The sequence below is a fragment of the Neoarius graeffei genome, chromosome 1 (genome assembly GCF_027579695.1).
Source record: "Neoarius graeffei isolate fNeoGra1 chromosome 1, fNeoGra1.pri, whole genome shotgun sequence".
Taxonomy (NCBI): domain Eukaryota; kingdom Metazoa; phylum Chordata; class Actinopteri; order Siluriformes; family Ariidae; genus Neoarius; species Neoarius graeffei.
Window position 1 is genome coordinate 40,544,821 of NC_083569.1, and position 22,968 is coordinate 40,567,788.

Genomic DNA, 22,968 nt, shown 5'->3' on the forward strand with positions numbered 1-22,968 from the left:
GTTTTGTCCACGTAAGGTCTGAGGAAACTCAGACACCTAGGTCCCTTTCACATTTAGTTACCGTAACTTTAGTTCGGCAGCGTTCAACTTAAAATGTGGCAATCATCGGCTTGGTCTTTCGCGTGATGGATTGAGAGTGGCACTTTCTTTCGTTGAAGGGGAGACCAGAAGCTGTAGACCATAACTCTAAATTGGACAAGTCCTCTTAGAGCGAGTCCATGTCAGCATCTGATCTGATTTCCTTGAATATCTTGGTGTCGTCGGTGAACGTTAATACTTGTCTGTTGTATAATCATTGTTACAGAAAGAGAACAGTTCCAAGAAATAATTGAAAACCCAGTATTGCCATGATGAGTACATGTAAACTTTTGACTACAATTATAAATTAACTTTTGAGTGGTGAAGGATGCGAGTGTGTTGGTAAAGTTATAGGAGCCTTCAGTGTATTAGAGTTCCACTTCACCTTGATGCCAAACTGATCCAAACCCACAAGACTGTTTTTAGCTGCTAGATACTTTATTTTGTGCTAAGACAGGTTCTGCTACAGTAGCCATGCCTGCTCACGTATTGCTTTGTGCATCTTTACATATTGCAGGAGTGATGAGTGTACCCAATGAGGGTGTTGAGGTGTACGTCCGCACCAGACCCACAGCACAATTTGCCCAAGAGCTCATTGAATACTTGCCTGATAAACAGGTATGCAAGCACAAGAAAAGAAAGTCAACTTTTATCATTGGCACATTACACTGCTTTCCATGACCATAATGTACTGAAGCTACTGAAACCCTTCATTTGTCATTCAGTCTCAGTCATTTCCATTTATAAGTTTATCTCCTCTTTTAGACGGTGAATGTACGGCACAGAAAGAATTCCAGGAAAGGGGTGTTGAATAATCAGATGAGTGCTTGGACGTTTCGGCTTAACGGGGTGCTGCACAACATATCACAGGAAGAAGTCTATGAACAGGTCGCACACAGTGTGGTGCTTGGAGCTCTGGAGGGTTACAATGGTCAGTAAGATTGATGTAATAAGAAATAGCAAGATGGAGTAGAAACAGGAACTTCAGGATTACATACATTCTCACTGTCCAGACGTTCATAACCAGACATTAGAAGGGGGGAAAAAGTGAGCTCTGGGACTGTAACCGTGGCATGGGTGTTGGTGCCAGATGAGCTTGTTTGACGATTTCAGAAACAAAGTAGCTCCTGGGATTTTCTCACACATCAATCTTTAGAGTTTATGATCCTGTGTGCAGAGGGTCTGTAGCTTGAAACACATTGTTGATGAGAGAGAAGCAGCCTTTGCAACCATGGTGAGCAAAAAAAAGCATCTCAGCATGCACAAATCATCGTAGTTTGAGGTGGGTGGGCTACAACAGCAGAACACCACATCAAGATTTCAGTCCTGTCAGCCAAAAATAATAATCTGAGGCCATCATGGACACAGACTCACACTAACTGGACAGCTGAAGGCTGGACAAAGACCATTCCTGTGTCCGAAATCACTCTATAGTGAGTTTGCCATTTTGTAGTGCTGTCCAAAATGTATAGTGAGAATTATTACACCCTATATAGTGGACCTACCGCGAGTTGGCCTAGTGGTTAGCATGTCTGCCTCTCGATTGGGAGATCGTGAGTTCTACTCACGGTCGGGTCATACCAAAGACCATTATAAAAATGGTACCGACTGCCGTCTGGCAAGGCACGCTGCAATACAGATGTGAATGGGGAGTCAAACTCTCGCGGTTACCAGAAGACTAGCCCCCCACTGTAACCCTAGCTATGTAATAGGCGAGAGGCCGAGGGCTACAGAAATGGAGATCTATGCGCCACATGCCGTGGGAAGGGACTTGATATAGTGGACCCACAGTATCCCACAATGCACTGTGAAAAGTAGGGTACAACCGATGGTCACTAACCAAGCAATAGTATATCATGCATTGCGGTCATGCTGAAAGAAAGAAAAAAAAAAAAAGTGTGTTGGGGTGAATGGACGGAGGAAGAAACACATTAGACAGATAAAATACAAAAATAAGTTATAGTGCAGAGCAAGGAATTAATCAAAAGCCTCAGATTTGATTGAATAAAAGGCAGCGGCAAAGAAGGAAGTATTCAGCCTGGATTTAAAAGAACTGAAAGATGAAGCAGAGACAAAGTACTTCGTATTTATTAAATGTAGGAAATGCGCTCAGTATAATATGGATTTATTATTTTGAAAACCCACCAGCCGACTGATCTGGCACGTTTTAATTGTGCAACAGTAATGATAGTTACCCTAGGTAGGGAGTAGTGAATGAGTGAGTGATTTCAGACACAGCCCATGTGATCCCCTCTGCCAAATCTTCAACTGTCCAGGTTCTGTGAGCTTGTGCCCATGATGGCCTCAGATTCCTGCTCTTAGAACCCACTGTGGTCTTTTGCTGTTGTTGCCCAGCCACCTGAAGGTTGATGCTTTGTGCATACTGAGATGCTTTTCTGCTCAGCACAGTTGTAAAGAGTAATTATAGGAATTACTATATACACCCTTGAAAGTTTGTGAACCCTTTAGAATTTTCTATATTTCTGCATAAATATGACCTAAAACATAATCAGATTTTCACACAAGTCCTAAAAGTAGATAAAGAGAACCCAGTTAAACAAATGAGACAAAAAATATTATACTTGGTCATTTATTTATTGAGGAAAATGATCCAATATTACATATCGGTGAGTGGCAAAAGTATGTGAACCTCAAGGATTAGCAGTTAATTTGAAGGTGAAATGAGAGTCAGGTGTTTTCAATCAATGGGATGACAATCAGGTGTGAGTGGGCACCCTGTTTTATTTAAAGAACAGGGATCTATCAAAGTCTGATCTTCACAACACACGTTTGTGGAAGTGGATCATGGCACGAACAAAGGAGATTTCTGAGGAGCTCAGAAAAAGCGTTGTTGATGTTCATCAGGCTGGAAAAGGTTACAAAACCATCTCTAAAGAGTTTGGACTCCACCAATCCACAGTCAGACAGATTGTGTACAAATGGAGGAAATTCAAGACCATTGTTACCCTCCCCAGGAGTGGTCGACCAACAAAGATCACTCCAAGAGCAAGGCGTGTAATAGTCGGCGAGGTCACAAAGGACCCCAGGGTAACTTCTAAGCAACTGAAGGCCTCTCTCACATTGGCTAATGTTAATGAGTCCACCATCAGGAGAACACTGAACAGCAATGGTGTGCATGGCAGGGTTGCAAGGAGAAAGCCACTGCTCTCCAAAATGAACATTGCTGTTTGTCTGCACTTTGCTAAAGATCACGTGGACAAGCCAGAAGGCTATTGGAAAAATGTTTTGTGGACGGATGAGACCAAAATAGAACTTTTTGGTTTAAATGAGAAGCGTTATGTTTGCAGAAAGGAAAACACTGCATTCCAGCATAAGAACCTTATCCCATCTGTGAAACATGGTGGTGGTAGTATCATGGTTTGGACCTGTTTTGCTGCATCTGGGCCAGGACGGCTTGCCATCATTGATGGAACAATGAATTCTGAATTATACCAGCGAATTCTAAAGGAAAATGTCAGGACATCTGTCCATGACCTGAATCTCAAGAGAAGGTGGGTCATTCAGCAAGACAACGACCCTAAGCACACAAGTCGTTCTACCAAAGAATGGTTAAAGAAGAATAAAGTTAATATTTTGGAATGGCTAAGTCAAAGTCCTGACCTTAATCCAATCGAAAAGTTGTGGAAGGACCTGAAGCAAGCAGTTCATGTGAGGAAACCCACCAACATCCCAGAGTTGAAGCTGTTCTGTACGGAGGAATGGGCTAAAATTCCTCCAAGCCGGTGTGCAGGACTGATCAACAGTTACCGCAAACGTTTAGTTGCAGTTATTGCTGCACAAGGGGGTCACACCAGATACTGAAAGCAAAGGTTCACATACTTTTGCCACTCACCGATATGTAATATTGGATCATTTTCCTCAATAAATAAATGACCAAGTATAATATTTTTGCCTCATTTGTGTAACTGGGTTCTCTTTATCTACTTTGAGGACTTGTGTGAAAATCTGATGATGTTTTCGGTCATATTTATGAAGAAATATAGAAAATTCTAAAGGGTTCACAAACTTTCAAGCACCACTGTACTTCCTGGTAGCTTGAACCAATCTGGCCATTTTCCTCTGACTCCTCATCAACAAAAGCATTTCCACCCACAGAACTGTTGTTCACTCAATGGTTTGTACCATACTTTGTAAACTTGAGAGACTGTTGTGTGTGAAAATCCCAGACGATCAGCAGATTATGAAATACTCAAACCAGCCCATCTGGCACCAGTAACCGTACGTTTTCCCCATTCTAATGTTTGATGTGAACATTAACTAAAGCGCTTTACCTATTTTTTGCACTGGTCTACTGCCACATGACTGAGTGATTAGAGAACAAGTGTTCCTAATAAAGTGGACAGTGAATGTACACTACCGTTCAAAAGTTTGGGGTCACCCAGACAATTTTGTGTTTTCCATGAAAAGTCACACTTTTATTTCCCACCATAAGTTGTAAAATGAATAGAAAATATAGTCGAGACATTTTTCTGGCCATTTTGAGCATTTAATCGACCCCACAAATGTGATGCTCCAGAAACTCAATCTGCTCAAAGGAAGGTCAGTTTTATAGCTTCTCTAAAGAGCTCAACTGTTTTCAGCTGTGCTAACATGATTGTACAAGGGTTTTCTAATCATCCATTAGCCTTCTGAGGCAATGAGCAAACACATTGTACCATTAGAACACTGGAGTGAGAGTTGCTGGAAATGGGCCTCTATACACCTATGGAGATATTGCACCAAAAACCACACATTTGCAGCTAGAATAGTCATTTACCACATTAGCAATGTATAGAGTGGATTTCTGATTAGTTTAAAGTGATCTTCATTGAAAAGAACAGTGCTTTTCTTTCAAAAATAAGGACATTTCAAAGTGACCCCAAACTTTTGAACGGTAGTGTACATGCATATAATTCACAATATATATAAATGTATAACTTCGCAGTTTGAAAACGTTTCTCTCTATCGGATTAGGCACCGTTATGTGCTTTGGGCAGACTGGGGCTGGAAAGACCTTCACAATGACTGGTGCGACTGAGAGTTATAAACAACGAGGCATCATCCCTCGTGCCATACAGGAGGTATGCAAATCTCATACCATGTGAACGTCACCTGGAGGTCTCAGGTTTAGGCCTGGAAATGTAACACACTGCACAACTACACAAGGAAGAAACAGAGAGAAACAAAAAACGATCGATGATTGCAATATTTTATTGTGTATATCTGGATGAACTTTTCCTCTGCTCAGGTGTTCCATGAGATTGATAATCGTGTCGATCACAGTTTCTCTGTGCACCTCTCCTTTCTGGAGATTTACAATGAGACTTTGGTGGACCTTCTCGCCTCAGTAAAAGGGGGGCAGATGAAACACTGCGGACCCTTGGCTGTGGTGGAAGAGCCAGAGGGCGGGGTTTCAGTAAAGGGGCTGTCCTTACATCCAGTTCACAGAGAAGAGGAGGCACTAAACTTGCTATTTGAGGTGAGCAGTGATATCTTCGTCTCGCAGGTTTACTAAAAGACAGCAGTCACTGTTTAGTTTAAAGCATCAGTGTGCAGATCAGGCTGATCACAGAGACAGGTCACCTAGTCGGGTCTGGCGGTTTTATGGTCATTTGTTTCCTTTGTTAGTAGCCGAGTCTGATACGCCCACTCAGCCAGTAGATAATTAAATCACTTTTTCAATGGTCATCTCAGTCTCTGTGTTTAAAGCAGGACTTGAGTCCGACTCGTGACTTGACTTGAGCACTGATGACTCGGACTCGTGCATGAACTGCATTCGGACTCGTAAATTGGAAACGAGGACTCGGATTTTTCCTTTATTTTTTGGAACATGCCATAAGATATTTATATCTACATTAACTTTTATACTAATTTCATGCAAGAGAATGCACATTTCACCTGTTCATATGTCATGAACGTTAATGGCGCTAAAATGCCTGGAGAGAAACCGCTAGGATCGTCCACTTTGCTTATACAGACTTCTCGTGCAGTGGGAAAAAAATGCACTGCTGTGTGTTCCATATGTCGAAGAACTATCGAGGAGACGACGGGGACAACCTCGAACTTCGATCATCATGAGGCAAGACTCCACCCAGAGGAGTCAGTGACACGCTGTGTTCATTGCTCTGTTGATAGCGGGGCTTGCTGACTGATGAACTAACTCGTGTTAACCCCGTCTCATGTTATTTACCCTGTTGAGAGTGGGTGGGGCTTGCGTCAGACTCGACTCAATTTTCTTCAGTGACTTGGACTTGAACACTGGGGACTTGAGACTGGACTCTGACTTGAGGTTTAGTGACTCGACTACAACACTGGTTTAAACTCAAAAGAGCGTGAGGAAGAGGACAGTGCACGTTCACATTTGTATAAAGAAGCCTGAAACGTACTATATGAGTGAAATCTGTGGAAAATGTACCAATTAATGACATTAGTTCTTGCTGTAGTTTCTTGAACAGATAGGTACACACTTAGTGGTGCTTGAAAGTTTGTGAACCCTTTAGAATTTTCTATATTTCTGCATAAATATGACCTAAAACAACATCAGATTTTCACACAAGTCCTAAAAGTAGAAAGAGAACCCGGTTAAACAAATGAGACAAAAATATTATACTTGGTCATTTATTTATTGAGGAAAATGATCCAATATTGCACATCTGTGAGTGGCAAAAGTATGTGAACCTTTGCTTTCAGTATCTGGTGTGACCCCCTTGTGCAGCAATAACTGCAACTAAACGTTTGCGGTAACTGTTGATCAGTCCTGCACACCGGCTTGGAGGAATTTTAGCCCGTTCCTCCATACAGAACAGCTTCAACTCTGGGATGTTGGTGGGTTTCCTCACATGAACTGCTCGCTTCAGGTCCTTCCACAACATTTCCATTGGATTAAAGTGCATATCATGGGTAAATTCAGGAGCAAGATCAATGTAATTCTCCTATTTTATATTAAACTTTGGTCAAATATCTGTCACATTCTGCATTTTGTGCAATTTTTTTTTACCTTGCACAAGACCAGAAAAATTCAGTTGAAATCAAGACATTTGAGGCGAATCGGGCCACCTCTGAAAAAATTTGGCATTTGGATTTCCCGGCAAACATTGATTTTCGTGACGTCGTGTGCGGGACGCCTCCCTCTGAATCCTACGTCAGCGCTGGTTTGTTTATGAGAAAACGACCTGGTGGTTTTCTGCAAATTTCTTCAACGTTATCGCGTAATTATTAAAATGGTTAACAGATGTATCGTAGGAGGGTGTAGCAACACCAATCTTGATGGGATTAGTACTCATCGTTTTCCAAAAGACCGGACAATGAGAGAGAAATGGGAGCGCTTGGTCTACACAGGCTGTGCACTGAAACCGTGCAAAGCTCACGCAGCCTGCTGGTGCATCCGCAGGTAACGTCATGATTCTGGCTCCAGACTCCCTTGGGATTTTTACAGACGCGTTTTGTTATTTTGTTCTGCTGTAGACAGATGGCCTTGTGCAAAATTACCCTTCTGGATGGAGTGTGTAAAGGGACATACTTTCATATATATAAAAAACAAAACAAAACACGAAATTGGTCCAAAATATGCATTTTAAGGTCAGGACTTTGACTTGGCCATTCCAAAACATTTAACTTTATTCTTCTTTAACCATTCTTTGGTAGAACAACTTGTGTGCTTAGGGTCGTTGTCTTGCTGCATGACCCACCTTCTCTTGAGATTCAGTTCATGGACAGATGTCCTGACATTTTCCTTTAGAATTCGCTGGTATAATTCAGAATTCATTGTTCCATCAATGATGGCAAGCCGTCCTGGCCCAGATGCAGCAGAACAGGCCCAAACCATGATACTACCACCACCATGTTTCACAGATGGGATAAGGTTCTTATGCTGGAATGCGGTGTTTTCCTTTCTCCAAACACAACGCTTCTCATTTAAACCAAAAACTTCTATTTTGGTCTCATCCATCCACAAAACATTTTTCCAATAACCTTCTTGCTTGTCCACGTGATCTTTAGCAAACTGCAGACGAGCAGCAATGTTCTTTTTGGAGAGCAGTGGCTTTCTCCTTGTAACCCTGCCATGCACACCACTGTTGTTCAGTGTTCTCCTGATGGTGGACTCATGAACATTAGCCAATGTGAGAGAGGCCTTCAGTTGCTTAGAAGTTACCTGGGGTCCTTTGTGACCTCGCCGACTATTACACGCCTTGCTCTTGGAGTGATCTTTGTTGGTCGACCACTGCTGGGGAGGGTAACAATGGTCTTGAATTTCCTCCATTTGTACACAATCTGTCTGACTGTGGATTGGTGGAGTCCAAACTCTTTAGAGATGGTTTTGTAACCTTTTCCAGCCTGATGAACATCAACAATGCTTTTTCTGAGCTCCTCAGAAATCTCCTTTGTTCGTGTCATGATACACTTCCACAAACATGTGTTGTGAAGATCAGACTTTGATAGATCCCTGTTCTTTAAATAAAACAGGGTGCCCACTCACACCTGATTGTCATCCCATTGATTGAAAACACCTGACTCTCATTTCGCCTTCAAATTAACTGCTAATCCTAGAGGTTCACATACTTTTGCCACTCACCGATATGTAATATTGGATCATTTTCCTCAATAAATAAATGACCAAGTATAATATTTTTTGTCTCATTTGTTTAACTGGGTTCTCTTTATCTACTTTTAGGACTTGTGTGAAAATCTGATGATGTTTTAGGTCATATTTACAACCCCGATTCCAAAAAAGTTGGGACAAAGTACAAATTGTAAATAAAAACGGAATGCAATAATTTACAAATCTCAAAAACTGATATTGTATTCACAATAGAACATAGACAACATATCACATGTCGAAAGTGAGACATTTTGAAATTTCATGCCAGCAACACATCTCAAAAAAGTTGGGACAGGGGCAATAAGAGGCTGGAAAAGTTAAAGGTACAGAAAAGGAACAGCTGGAGGACCAAATTGCAACTCATTAGGTCAGTTGGCAATAGGTCATTAACATGACTGGGTATAAAAAGAGCATCTTGGAGTGGCAGCGGCTCTCAGAAGTAAAGATGGGAAGAGGATCACCAATCCCCCTAATTCTGCGCCGACAAATAGTGGAGCAATATCAGAAAGGAGTTCGACAGTGTAAAATTGCAAAGAGTTTGAACATATCACCTACAGTGCATAATATCATCAAAAGATTCAGAGAATCTGGAAGAATCTCTGTGCGTAAGGGTCAAGGCCGGAAAACCATACTGGGTGCCCGTGATCTTCGGGCCCTTAGACGGCACTGCATCACATACAGGCGTGCTTCTGTATTGGAAATCACAAAATGGGCTCAGGAATATTTCCAGAGAACATTATCTGTGAACACAATTCACCATGCCATCCGCCGTTGCCAGCTAAAACTCTATAGTTCAAAGAAGCCGCTGTATCTAAACATGATCCAGAAGCGCAGACGTCTTCTCTGGGCCAAGGCTCATTTAAAATGGACTGTGGCAAAGTGGAAAACTGTTCTGTGGTCAGACGAATCAAAATTTGAAGTTCTTTATGGAAATCAGGGACGCCGTGTCATTCGGACTAAAGAGGAGAAGGACGACCCAAGTTGTTATCGGAGCTCAGTTCAGAAGCCTGCATCTCTGATGGTATGGGGTTGCATTAGTGCGTGTGGCATGGGCAGCTTACACATCTGGAAAGACCCCATCAATGCTGAAAGGTATATCCAGGTTCTAGAGCAACATATGCTCCCATCCAGACGACGTCTCTTTCAGGGAAGACCTTGCATTTTCCAACATGACCATGCCAAACCACATACTGCATCAATTACAGCATCATGGCTGCGTAGAAGAAGGGTCCGGGTACTGAACTGGCCAGCCTGCAGTCCAGATCTTTCACCCATAGAAAACATTTGGCGCATCATAAAACGGAAGATACGACCAAAAAGACCTAAGACAGTTGAGCAACTAGAATCCTACATTAGACAAGAATGGGTTAACATTCCTATCCCTAAACTTGAGCAACTTGTCTCCTCAGTCCCCAGACGTTTACAGACTGTTGTAAAGAGAAAAGGGGATGTCTCACAGTGGGAAACATGGCCTTGTCCCAACTTTTTTGAGATGTGTTATTGTCATGAAATTTAAAAATCACCTAATTTTTCTCTTTAAATGATACATTTTCTCAGTTTAAACATTTGATATGTCATCTATGTTCTATTCTGAATAAAATATGGAATTTTGAAACTTCCACATCATTGCATTCCGTTTTTATTTACAATTTGTACTTTGTCCCAACTTTATTGGAATCGGGGTTGTATGCAGAAATATAGAAAATTCTAAAGGGTTCACAAACTTTCAAGCATCACCGTATGTATATACAGATCTACAGGCTGTCATTACTGTTTTGACAGGGAGAGATGAATAAAATCATAGGAGAACATGCCCTCAACAAGAACTCATCCCGGTCACACTGTATCTTTACTATCTACATTGAGGTGAGAGAGATGTGCAGAGAGAGACTTTTTCTCTGCACTGTATGCTAGTCAAAAATCAGCTTTGCAATGTTTCACAAACAAACACAAACATAACAGAACTGTACAAGTTCTTTGAATCTATATGACATGCATCAGTATTGAGCCGTGTATGTGTGTCTGCTTGTGGCCCAGTCTCGCTCTCGCACACTGTCAAACGCGACATACGTCACGTCCAAACTGAATCTGGTGGACCTTGCAGGTTCGGAGAGGCTGAGCAAAACTGGGGTGAGTTCATTCATCACATTCCACTGTTCTGAATGATCAGTTTACCCAACATTAAAGTGTATGTAATGCCTTAAAATGAATATACAGTGGTATGCAAAAGTTTGTGCACCCCTGGTCAAAATTGCTGTTACTGTGAACAGTTAAGCAAGTTGAAGATGAAATGATCTCCAAAAGGCATAAAGTTAAAGATGACTCATTCCCTTTATATTTTAAGCAAAAACAAATTTTTATTTTCATCTTTTACATTTTCAAAATGACAAAAAAAAGGAAAAGGGCCCGAAGCAAAAGTTTGGGCACCCTGCATGGTTAGTACCTAGTAACACCCCCTTTGGCAAGTATCACAGCTTGTAAACACTTTTTGCAGCCAGCTAATAATCTTTCAGTTCTTACCTGGGGGATTTTCACACATTCGTCCTTGCAAAGGTTTCCAGTTCTACAAGTTTCCTGGGCTGTCTTGCACGCACTGCTCTTTTGAGATCTATCCACAGATTTTCAATGATGTTTAGGTCAGGGGACTGTGAGGGCCAGGGCAAAACCTTCAGCTTGTGCCTCTTGAGGTATTCCATTGTAGATTTTGAGGTGTGTTTTGGATCATCGTCTTATTGTAGGACCCATCCTCTTTTTAACTTCAACTTTTTTACAGATGGTGTGATGTTTGCTTCCAGAATTTGCTGGTATTTATTCGAATCCATGCTTCCCTCGACCAATGAAATGTGCCCTGTGCCACTGGCTGCAACACAACCCCAAAGCATGATCGATCCACACCCGTGCTTCAGAGTTGGAGAGGTGGTCTTTTCCTGGAATTTGGCACCCTTTTTTCTCCAAACATACCTTTGCACATTGTGGCCAAAAAGTTCTATTTTGATTTCATCAGTCCACAGGACTTGTTTCCAAAATGCATCAGGCTTATTTAGATGTTCATTTGCAAACTTCAGACGCTAAATTTTGTGGCTAGGACGCAGGAAAGGTTTTCTTCTGATGACTCTCCCATGAAGGTCATATTTGTTCAGGTGTCGCTGCATAGTAGAACAGTGCACCACCACTCCAGGGTCTGCTAAATCTTTCTGAAGGTCTTTTGCAGTCAAACGGGGGTTTATTTGCCTTTCTAGCAATCCAACGAGCAGTTCTTTCAGAAAGTTTTCTTCATTTTCCAGACCTCACCTTGATCTCCACTGTTTCTGTTCACTGCCATTTCTTAATAACATTACAATCTGAGGAAACAGCTACCTGAAAACACTTTGCTACGTTCTTGTAGCCTTCTCCTGCTTTGTGAGCATCAATTATTTTATTATTCAGAATGCGAGGGAGTTGCTTAGAGGAGCCCATGGCTGTTGATTTTAGGGACAAGTTTGAGGAGTCAGAGAATTTATACAGCTTTGAAATCTGCATCATCTGACCTTTCCTAACGAAGAATTTGAACAAGCCACAGCTCAATAAGCTAATTAAGGTCTGGAACCTTGATAAAAGTTACCTGAGAACTCAAATGTATTGGGATGCCCAAACTTTCGCATGGTGTTCTTTTCCTTTTTTTACTCTCCAATTGTACAAAACAAAAATAATACACAAATCTTGCATAAAACGCTGAAAAGAAATGTGTCGTCTTCACCTTTATGGCTTTTGGTGATCAGTTCATCTTCTGCTCACAGTAACAGACATTTTCAGTAAGGGTGCCCAAACTTTTGCATGCCACTGTATATCATTAGTAACAACCAAAATTAATTAATAAAGCAGGGGGAAAAATAATATTTATTTTATCATCAAGCACAAAACTATCAGTAAATCGTGGCGTCCGGATCCTGGAAGAAGGCAGCCTTGCCCCAGGGCTAATCTCGCATGACGTCACACGTGGAACCCTGGTTATCTGGGTCACTTCGGTTAATCTGACTCCGTGCTTGTTTACTCACTGAAATTGGATATTATTGTTGGAATCTTACAAAAATAACGATGGGAAAGCGCTGTGTTGGTTTGGATGTTCAAATCTATATACAACAGGACATTCGGTTCATGAATTTCCGAGAAATGACACGAATCTAAAGCCACAGTTGGTGAGGTTTGTGCAAACAAAGCGGGCAGATTTTGTGTCGCCTACTAATAATAAATCTGATTCACCAAGTGTTCACCATCACCACCAGAACGACCACATGGGAATTACTGGAGCAAAAAAGAAACCCATTTATTTAATAAATGACATTTGGACAGTTTGTCGATTCCCCTATTATCTCAGCCACACCCAGTGCACTAGATGCAGGATTATGAGCAACATTTATACGCACGCAACATCCGGATCTTATCATATCTGATGCACTTTAACAGGAAGAAAAATGCACGCGCAATCATTAATTATTAACTGAAACGTGTTAAAGGCTTTCAGATTGCAGTATTGCAAGACTTGATTTGTTTTTAGTTTTGTTCAGGAAAACATGATCAAAGGTAACCACTGCGTTCTGCACATCTCTCGCTCTCTCTCTCTATCTCATGCACGCTACAGAGGAAGACTGTCATGAACTGAGTGAACTGGCAGTTTCTTGTCTTGGGGGCTTGAAAAGATAACCTTTTACTCCGGAATATCCTTGATAATCATCTGCCCCTTCATCAGACATATGAATCCCAATCACTATTAGAATTCTCTCCAAAACTTGATTCCATGTGAGACTGGTCTCACATGAACGAAACTGATACCTGGATTGTTACACGTGTGACGTCACACACCCCTTCGGAATCTTCCGGTTCAGTCTCGGCAGATTCCGTGAAAATCGGCTGATCTTACTGATTTTCCATTAATTTATGGCCTTTTGGATCAGCTATGGTTCGAAAACACATGGTCAATCAACATAAGGATTGTTGCTTTGTACAAGGGAAAAAGTGGGGTTTCGGGGATTACATACACTTTAAATAAACTAGGCTAAAAGCCTTGACGAACAGTTTTGCACCTTTTTCAGCTTGAGCTGACCACTTGTCTCTTTTCTTCTAGTCCGAGGGTCAGGTGCAGAGAGAGGCCCTGTACATTAACAGATCTCTTTCCTTCCTGGAGCAGGCCATCTTGGCCTTGGCTGACCAGCGCAGAGAGCATGTGCCCTTTCGACAAAGCAAACTGACACATGCTCTTAAAGATTCTCTCGGTCAGTTTGGTACCAACGGTAAAGTACACATATGGCCAAAAGTATGTGGACAACCTAACCATCATACCCACATGTGCTGATTGTCTAATTCTAGATTTAGTTCCCCTTTTCTGCTATTATTACCTCCACGCTTCTGAGAAGGTGTGCACTAGATTTTGGAGTGTGGCTGTGGGGATTTATGCTCACACTCGGTCACAAGAACATGAATGAGGTCAGTCACTGATGTACTCGGGGCATATGGAGTGCAGTCAGCGTTCCAGTTAATCCCAAAGATGTTCAGTGGAATTGAAGTCAGGGCTCTTAAAGTGCATATTCTGGACCAATTTCGTGTTTTGGTTTTTTTTTTAATATGAAAGTATGTCCCTTTACACATTCATCCAGAACGGTAATTTTGCACAAGGCCATCTGTCTACAGCAGAAAAAAATAAAATAACAAAACACGTCTGGAAAAATCCCAAGGGAGTCTGGAGCCAGATTCGTGACGTTACCTGCGGAAGCGCCAGCAGGCTGCGAGAGCTTTGCACGGTTTCAGTGCACAGCCTGTGTAGACCAAGCGCTCCCGGTTCTCTCTCATTGTCCGGTCTTTTGGAAAACGATGAGTACTAATCCCATCAAGATTGGTGTTGCTACACCCTCCGACGATACATCTGTTAACCATTTTAATAATTACGCGATAACGTTGAAGAAATTTGCAGAAAACCACCAGGTCGTTTTCTCATAAACAAACCAGCGCTGACGTAGGATTCAGAGGGAGGTGTCCCGCACGCAACGTCACGAAAATCAATGTTTGCCGGGAAATCTAAATGCCAAGTTTTTTCAGAGGCGGACCAATTCACCTCAAATGGCTCAATTTCAACTGAATTTTTCTGGTATTGCGCAAGGTAAAAAAATGGCACAAAATGCAAAATGTGACAGATATTTGACCAAAGTTTAATGTAAAATAGGAGAATTACATTGATCTCGCTCCTGAATTTACCCATGATATGCACTTTAAGTGCTTCCATTCCAACTTTGGTAAACCACTGAGCTCGCTTTGTGCACAGAGGCATTATCATGCTGGAACAGGTTTGGGCCTCTTAGTTCCAGTAAAGGGGGACTGTAATGCTACAGAATACAAAGAGATCCGATACTATTGTGTGCTTCTAACGTTGCAGCAACAATTTGAGGAAGAAACACATATGGGTATAGTGGTTAGGTGTCCACAAACTTCTGGCCATACAGTGGTGCTTGAAAGTTTGTGAACCCTTTAGAATTTTTTATATTTCTGCATAAATATGACCTAAAACGTCATCAGATTTTCACACAAGTCCTAAAAGTAGATAAAGAGAACCCAGTTAAACAAGGGAGACAAAAATATTATACTTGGTCATTTATTTATTGAGGAAAATGATCCAATATTGCATATCTGTGAGTGGCAAAAGTATGTGAACCTCTAGGATTAGCAGTTAATTTGAAAGTGAAATTAGAGTCAGGTGTTTTCAATCAATGGGATGACAATCAGGTGTGAGTGGGCACCCTGTTTTATTTAAAGAACAGGGATCTATCAAAGTCTGATCTTCCCAACACGTTTGTGGAAGTGTATCATGGCACGAAGAAAGGAGATTTCTGAGGACCTCAGAAAAAGCGTTGTTGATGCTCATCAGGCTGGAAAAGGTTACAAAACCATCTCTAAAGAGTTTGGACTCCACCAATCCACAGTCAGACAGATTGTGTATAAATGGAGGAAATTCAAGACCATTGTTACCCTCCCCAGCAGTGGCCACCCAACAAAGATCACTCCAAGAGCAAGGCGTGTAATAGTCGGCGAGGTCACAAAGGACCCCAGGGTAACTTCTAAGCAACTGAAGGCCTCTCTCACATTGGCTAATGTTAATGTTCATGAGTCCACCATCAGGAGAACACTGAACAACAGTGGTGTGCTTGGCAGGGTTGCAAGGAGAAAGCCACTGCTCTCCAAAAAGAACATTGCTGCTCATCTGCAGTTTGCTAAAGATCACATGGACAAGCCAGAAGGCTACTGGAAAAATGTTTTGTGGACAGATGAGACCAAAATAGAACTTTTTGGTTTAAATGAGAAGCGTTATGTTTGGAGAAAGGAAAACACTGCATTCCAGCATAAGAACCTTATCCCATCTGTGAAACATGGTGGTGGTAGTATCATGGTTTGGGCCTGTTTTGCTGCATCTGGGCCAGGATGGCTTGCCATCATTGATGGAACAATGAATTCTGAATTATACCAGCGAATTCTAAAGGAAAATGTCAGGACATCTGTCCATGAACTGAATCTCAAGAGAAGGTGGGTCATGCAGCAAGACAACGACCCGAAGCACACAAGTTGTTCTACCAAAGAATGGTTAAAGAAGAATAAAGTGAATGTTTTGGAATGGCCAAGTCAAAGTCCTGACCTTAATCCAATCGAAATGTTGTGGAAGGGCCTGAAGCAAGCAGTTCATGTGAAGAAACCCACCAACATCCCAGAGTTGAAGCTGTTCTGTACGGAGGAATGGGCTAAAATTCCTCCAAGCCGGTGTGCAGGACTTATCAACAGTTACCGGAAACATTTAGTTGCAGTTCTTGCTGCACAAGGGGGTCACACGAGATACTGAAAGCAAAGGTTCACATACTTTTGCCACTTACAGATGTAGGTATCATGCCGCCATCTTGTGTCAGAACTACAATTCCCAGGCAACTTCCGTGTGACCTACGTCACGCGTGGGCGGGATCACCTACGTCAGTCTGCCATGCATGCATAAATCCAAGCGGAAGCTCCTCCATCCTTGTCTCTCACGTCTGGCTTCCGATGAATCTGGACGTATAAAGAGGCGCTCTCCACCCAAAAAGACGTCTTCTTTCTTGCAAGATCCATCACTCAGCGCGATTTTCTTTCTTACCCTTGGCAAAGGTAAACTCTAGGGTCGCGCGATCTTTAAACTCAACCTGAGTTACAACCGGTTTACTTGCATTAGAAGTGACGTCACGACTGCAGCCCAGGCAGTTAAAAGTTAAGAAGCGATTGAATCCTTTTTAACTCAAAAGCGCTGTGCATCTTATTCTGATCAGAGACTTTTCCTCACGAACGCTGAGGTTCGGACCAAGAATCCTCTGCTTTCCATGGGAACCACCCAAGTGCTCCGCTGGACCCGAAAGTTTTCTACGCCTCCATCACGAGCGGCTCACGTGCTCCCACAGCGAGGCCCGAAACTACACCGGCGAATAGTTCTTCATATCTTGCGAAAGGCAGGATTAAGTAAGATTTTGGCATTTGGGCATAATTAAGATAGTCTTAGGAATTTGCTTTTATTTGAAATAGTGTGAATTTAAACCCAGGTTTATTCATTACACTATTAGACACGCAGCGTGTTGATTTATTTTGGTTCTATGTTCTCTAAATTGTTTAATAGATAGGCTGCGCATGCTTCTCTCTCTCTTATTCTGACTAACACTAATTTCATCATCATACATTTTGACCTTATCAAGGTTTCAGTGAGTTTGGTAATGTTATGAGTGTGGAATCTTTTTGTTACTGAGAAAACACGTGCTCAACAGGCCTGACCAGGCCTGATACACTTTAGATAGTTTCCCTTTGTCTTTAGCAACACGTGCTCAGTAGGCCTCACCAGGCCTAACAAACACACTTTAGCTAGGCCATAGGGCCTTTAGCAAACTCACACTAGCAACACAAGGCTAAACACAGAGCTAATCCTTTGTTCTGTTTAGATAACATTCTTTTGTTTAGCTACCAACAAGCTAGGCCTCCACCACGTGTAGTTAGCTACACGAGGCTAAACACATGGTCAAGTCCTACACACACACACACACCTCACTGCTTGTATATATTGATTTATTATTTTTATCTTTTTATCTTTGTATAATAAATTCATTTATTAAACAAACTGTGTTTATTTGTGTGAACAACAATATCTGAAGTCCCCAATCTTCTCAAAGAATTCAAAAAGGGTGCATATGTTATGTAATATGGTAAGTGATCATAATAATTTGGAAATATACCATAATCTAGCTGTTTGGTAATTTATCCAGGATTAATGGTATGATTCACCAAATGATTCATTGAACGATTCACTAAATGATTCACTAAATGATTCACTGAATGAGACTGATTCTATGGTATGATTCACTTCAAGTGAGTCAAAGTAAATGATTCAATGGGATTGATTCATTTTAATTATTAACCTTCAAAATTTAATGAGACTGATTTAACGAGATTGATCACTTAATTTCAATAATTAACTGATTGCACCCACACAGATATGTAATATTGGATCATTTCCCTCAATAAATAAATGACCAAGTATAATATTTTGTCTCATTTGTTTAACTGGGTTCTCTTTTTCTACTTTTAGGACTTGTGTGAAAATCTGATGATGTTTTAGGTCACATTTATGTGGAAATATAGAAAATTCTAAAGGGTTCACAAACATTCAAGCACCACTGTATAAGCTTGTGTAGCATTGTAATAATATTGTGCATTCAGATTAGTTAAGGGCTGTAGATTTGTGTGAACTTCAATCATGATTATATCATCTATTCAGACAGACCTACTAATTGGATAAAAACCGATCCTTTACTGATGGTTTCGTTGCTGTCTGGAGCAGTCAGTCAACGTTTTTATCTATTTTTATGCAGATTATCGCAGCCTAAACTACCCACTCATTTTGATCAACTAAAGGATGGGCTGAACATCATGGTGCCAGTTTTTTGTGTACATGGAGAATCACTTAATTACTATCCATCCATTATCCGTAACCGCTTAGCCTATACAGCGTCGCAGGCAAGCTGGAGCCTATCCCAGCTGACTACGGGCGAGAGGCGGGGTACACCCTGGACAAGTCGCCATATCGTCGCAGGGCTGACACATAGACACAACCTTTCACGCTCACATTCACACCTACGGTCAATTTAGAGTCACCAGTTAACCTAACCTGCATGTCTTTGGACTGTGGGGGGAAACGGAGCACCTGGAGGAAACCCATGCGGACACACGGAGAACATGCAAACTCCACACAGAAAAGCCCTTGTCGGCCCCAGGGCTCGAACCCAGAACCTTCTTGCTGTGAGGCGACAGCGCTAACCACTACACCACCGTGCCACCCTTTATCTGCATGGTCTACCTGAAATGATTCATGCAAGTGTCCGTATGAACATCAGCAACAAGGTGTTTTTCAAAACACACTGATTGATAATTGCACCACGTTACGTTTAGCTTCGAAAATTTTAGATTTGCATGGCACTGCAGAAGACAAATTAGGTACATAAAGGGGCGTGTCTGTATTTCATCACATCATTTTGGCCGTTTGGACCCTTGTAGATAAGTCAAGCAGTCTGAGATATGTGAAATTCACCAAGAATATCTATTTTGTATACAAAATGCATCAAAAAAATAATTAGAGGGAAAAAAATGTCACTGACATGCCTTTGATGTGACGACAAAGGAAAATAGGTATGAATGTCATGATCTCTTTACATCACACCATTTTTGTATGTCACCTTCACTGCATGTTCTTTGTAGTATAGTAGTTTACCGAGTAGCTCAGTATATTTATTACTGCTGGAAACCCACGCAGACAACATGCAAATTCTGTACAGAAAGACTCCCGTCAGCCACCGGGCTCGAACCCAGGACCTTCTTGCTGTGAGGTGACCGTGCTAACCACTACACCACCATGCCACCCACTGAATTTCTAGTCACTACAAAATGGATACTTTAAAAAAAAATTACCTGCTTTAAAATTCTCTCTCTACTTTTTTCATTGAGTACTTTTAGAAGTAAAAAAGTCAGTCAAAAGAAAGGGTACACTCCAGCAGGCTGGCTAAATTTGATACTGTAACTAGAAAAGCACTCGGAGAGCGCAGACCTCCGCCAAGAATCCTTAAAAAAATTCCGGGATCCAGAAGGTGATCCGGATCACCGCCAAAATTTAATGGATTGTTACTTGTGCCCAGTCACACCTCTGGAAAAAATTTCAGAGCAATCCGTTCATAACTTTTTCCGTAAAGTTGCTAACAGACAAACCAACGCTACTGAAAACATAACCTCCTTGGCGGAGGTAATAAAAACCAAACTCTCTTTATACAACACTACACTTTTCGATTCCATAATATAAGGATGATTATGTATAAATCAGTTCTTAATCATCTCATCATCTCTAGCCGCTTTATCCTGTTCTACAGGGTCGCAGGCAAGCTGGAGCCTATCCCAGCTGACGACGGGTGAAAGGCGGGGTACACCCTGGACAAGTCGCCAGGTCATCACAGGGCTGACACATAGACACAGACAACCATTCACACTCACATTCACACCTACGGTCAATTTAGAGTCACCAGTTAACCTAACCTGCATGTCTTTGGACTGTGGGGGAAACCGGAGCACCCGGAGGAAACCCACGCGGACACGGGGAGAACATGCAAACTCCACACAGAAAGGCCCTCGCCGGCCACGGGGCTCAAACCCGGACCTTCTTGCTGTGAGGCGACAGCGCTAACCACTACACCACCGTGCCGCAGTTCTTAATCATATAACATGTTAATTTATAGTGTTTCAAATGGGCAGGAAATGAAGCAAAAGTGCAAATATTTATCAGACAGGTTCCCGATTTTTCCCTGGTCCTGGTGTATGCCCTGTCCTTCACATTTGAGTGTTTTCCTTGCTCCAAAACCACCTGACAGCCCTGCAATTAACAACCCTTCCCGAGTTAAAATGGGTGTGTGTTGGAGCAGGAAAACACCCTGTGCAGCACCAGGGTTGGAAACCTGTGCATTATTTGACACAGCTCATGCTTAACTTGTGTTTTTGTGCAGGTGGAAACTGTAACACGGTGCTGGTGGCCAACATTTATGGCGAGGCAGCACAGATTGAGGAGACGGTGAGCAGGGTTCTCTTCGCAAAGGCCTAAAAACATAGCGGCCCTGTTCCCTCGACTTACTTTAGCTCTGTTGTGTGTGTTCTGCAGCTCTCCACTCTCCGCTTCGCAGCCAGGATGAAGTGTGTGTGCACCGAGCCATCTGTCAACAAGCACATCAACCCTGCTGTAAGAGTCAGAATTTGCACAACGTGTTAAAAAGGACCTGCGTCACACACTCTGGTTAGGCCGTAGTGCATAATTTCAGGAACATCTAAGGAAGAGAAACTCTCTCGCAGTGGATCTAAAGCAATCTCTACAGCAGTGTGAAAACAATCTAGGACGAAACGGAATGTCCTTTTACAAGCCATAATAAACAGGTTTAGTGTTGTGTGAGAATGGGTTCACGCTGATTACTCATTGTTTTTGTTCAGCTCCAGGTCCAAATCCTGCAAAAGGAAATCCAACTTCTGAAGCAGGAGCTTTCCTTTCACAACACACTGGTTTGTATTTAGTTACTATACTGTTCAGAATTAGTGCAGAATAACAACACTTGAAATGCCATTCACTATACGGGCAAAAGTATGTGAACACAAGACCATCATACCCATATGTGGCTCTTCACCAAACTGTTGCATAGAAAGACGGGTAGAACTAATAACTCGGGCTGTAACTAATACACTAAATAATATTTTAAAATATTTCCTTCCGGCATTTCAATCCACTAGGATTAATAAAAAACTCTGAGGCAGGTTTAATTAAATAACAGATTACTAATGTGTCATGGCATAAAAATATTACCAATCACTCATAATGTGTGCAAATGTAACATCATGGTATTCCATACTTTTTTTTTAAATTTGTTCAAATTCAAGTCCAATATCTATTGTTTGTCACACTAACACACACTCGATTGTTTTCTGTGTCACGTTTATACGAGGTAAATCATAGTCGGCATATGGAGTTCGAAGCTTTGGGGTTGAATCCTTAGTTTCTATGCCTGGAATCAGGGAATGGACTCATTTTGGGATGGATGTGAGCAGAAAGCAAGACAGGTTCTTAGCTGAGTGAAACAACTTGGAAGTATCCAAGCAGCAGCAATGATAAGAACTGTTTGAATTCTCTAAATGCTAAGGAAAGGTGCTTCAATGTTTCTTTTACAAAGGACCATCCTTTACAAAAAAAAAAAAAAAAAGGAGATATCATCACCCACAATTCCTTATGGCAGCAACATTTAAAGCAATGCACCATCAGTGCACCATTCACACAAACAAATAAAGAAAAGAGAAGAAAATGCAGCTCATACATAAAGTCTATTAAGAAAAGGCCTTTTTGTTATTAACATTTTTAATTGTTAATAAAAGGAATTTTTCAGCTAATAGGCTGTTATTTTATTTGATCCTTTGCAAATATGGCTAAATAATTACTGTCGCAAAAGGGACCTGGCGACTTGTCCAGGGTGTACCCCGCCTCTCGCCCGTAGTCAGCTGGGATAGGCTCCAGCTTGCCTGCGACCCTGTAGAACAGGATAAAGCGGCTAGAGATAATGAGATGAGACAAAAGGGTTTTTTATTTAAGTTAATAAAAAAAAAATAGGAAAATAAATGTTGCTTTTTTATCATAAAATTTCCTTCTTAATAAAAAAATAAAAGGGAAAATTGAATTGTGAACCGAATTGAATTGTGTGACATGCCTACTTGTCTTAAAAATATACTGTGAAGGTTAAGAAACTCAAACAGCATTAACTAAAGCTAATTCAAACAAATAGCTTCGCTAATTATGGCGTGAAAAGTGACATAAGCATACCGTATTGTGTTGATGAACATAGACCTAACTTGTAGTCAAATACATTGTCAACTATTATTGTTATTTGAATTTTACCGATTTTGTTGATTGCTTGTTGCACTCCCTAATAGTGACACTCTAAGGTCTTGATATGTGCTGTACTTTTCCCCCACGAAGGCCAGTCAGGCTCCTGTGACATACGAGGACCTGTCAGAGACACAGCTAGCGATGGTAAAGAGTGAGGTTCAGAGGTACCTGGCTGGCACACTGGATGAGATCACGGCAAGTACAGTGGAAATTGTTGAAAGGAACAGTTTGGCTTACCTGTTACAAAATATAGATAATTAACCAAGACATGTTGAAAGGGCTTACATCCTTCCCAGAATCCAGTTTGTTGCTT

The 22,968-nt window shown here is 41.5% G+C and overlaps 1 protein-coding gene across 1 annotated transcript in view; it reads left to right on the forward strand.

The window, feature by feature from the left end:
* Window positions 1-600: 600 nt before the first annotated feature.
* Window positions 601-22,968, forward strand: part of kif9 (kinesin family member 9) — a 40,581-nt gene continuing 18,213 nt past the window's right edge. The window contains exons 1-11 of the mRNA XM_060918938.1: window positions 601-696; window positions 844-1,009; window positions 5,053-5,159; window positions 5,327-5,557; window positions 10,460-10,543; window positions 10,715-10,807; window positions 13,779-13,926; window positions 20,743-20,807; window positions 20,895-20,972; window positions 21,218-21,286; window positions 22,746-22,850. Coding sequence (XP_060774921.1) covers window positions 601-696; window positions 844-1,009; window positions 5,053-5,159; window positions 5,327-5,557; window positions 10,460-10,543; window positions 10,715-10,807; window positions 13,779-13,926; window positions 20,743-20,807; window positions 20,895-20,972; window positions 21,218-21,286; window positions 22,746-22,850 — 1,242 coding nt within the window. The remainder of the gene's footprint in view (window positions 697-843; window positions 1,010-5,052; window positions 5,160-5,326; window positions 5,558-10,459; window positions 10,544-10,714; window positions 10,808-13,778; window positions 13,927-20,742; window positions 20,808-20,894; window positions 20,973-21,217; window positions 21,287-22,745; window positions 22,851-22,968) is intronic.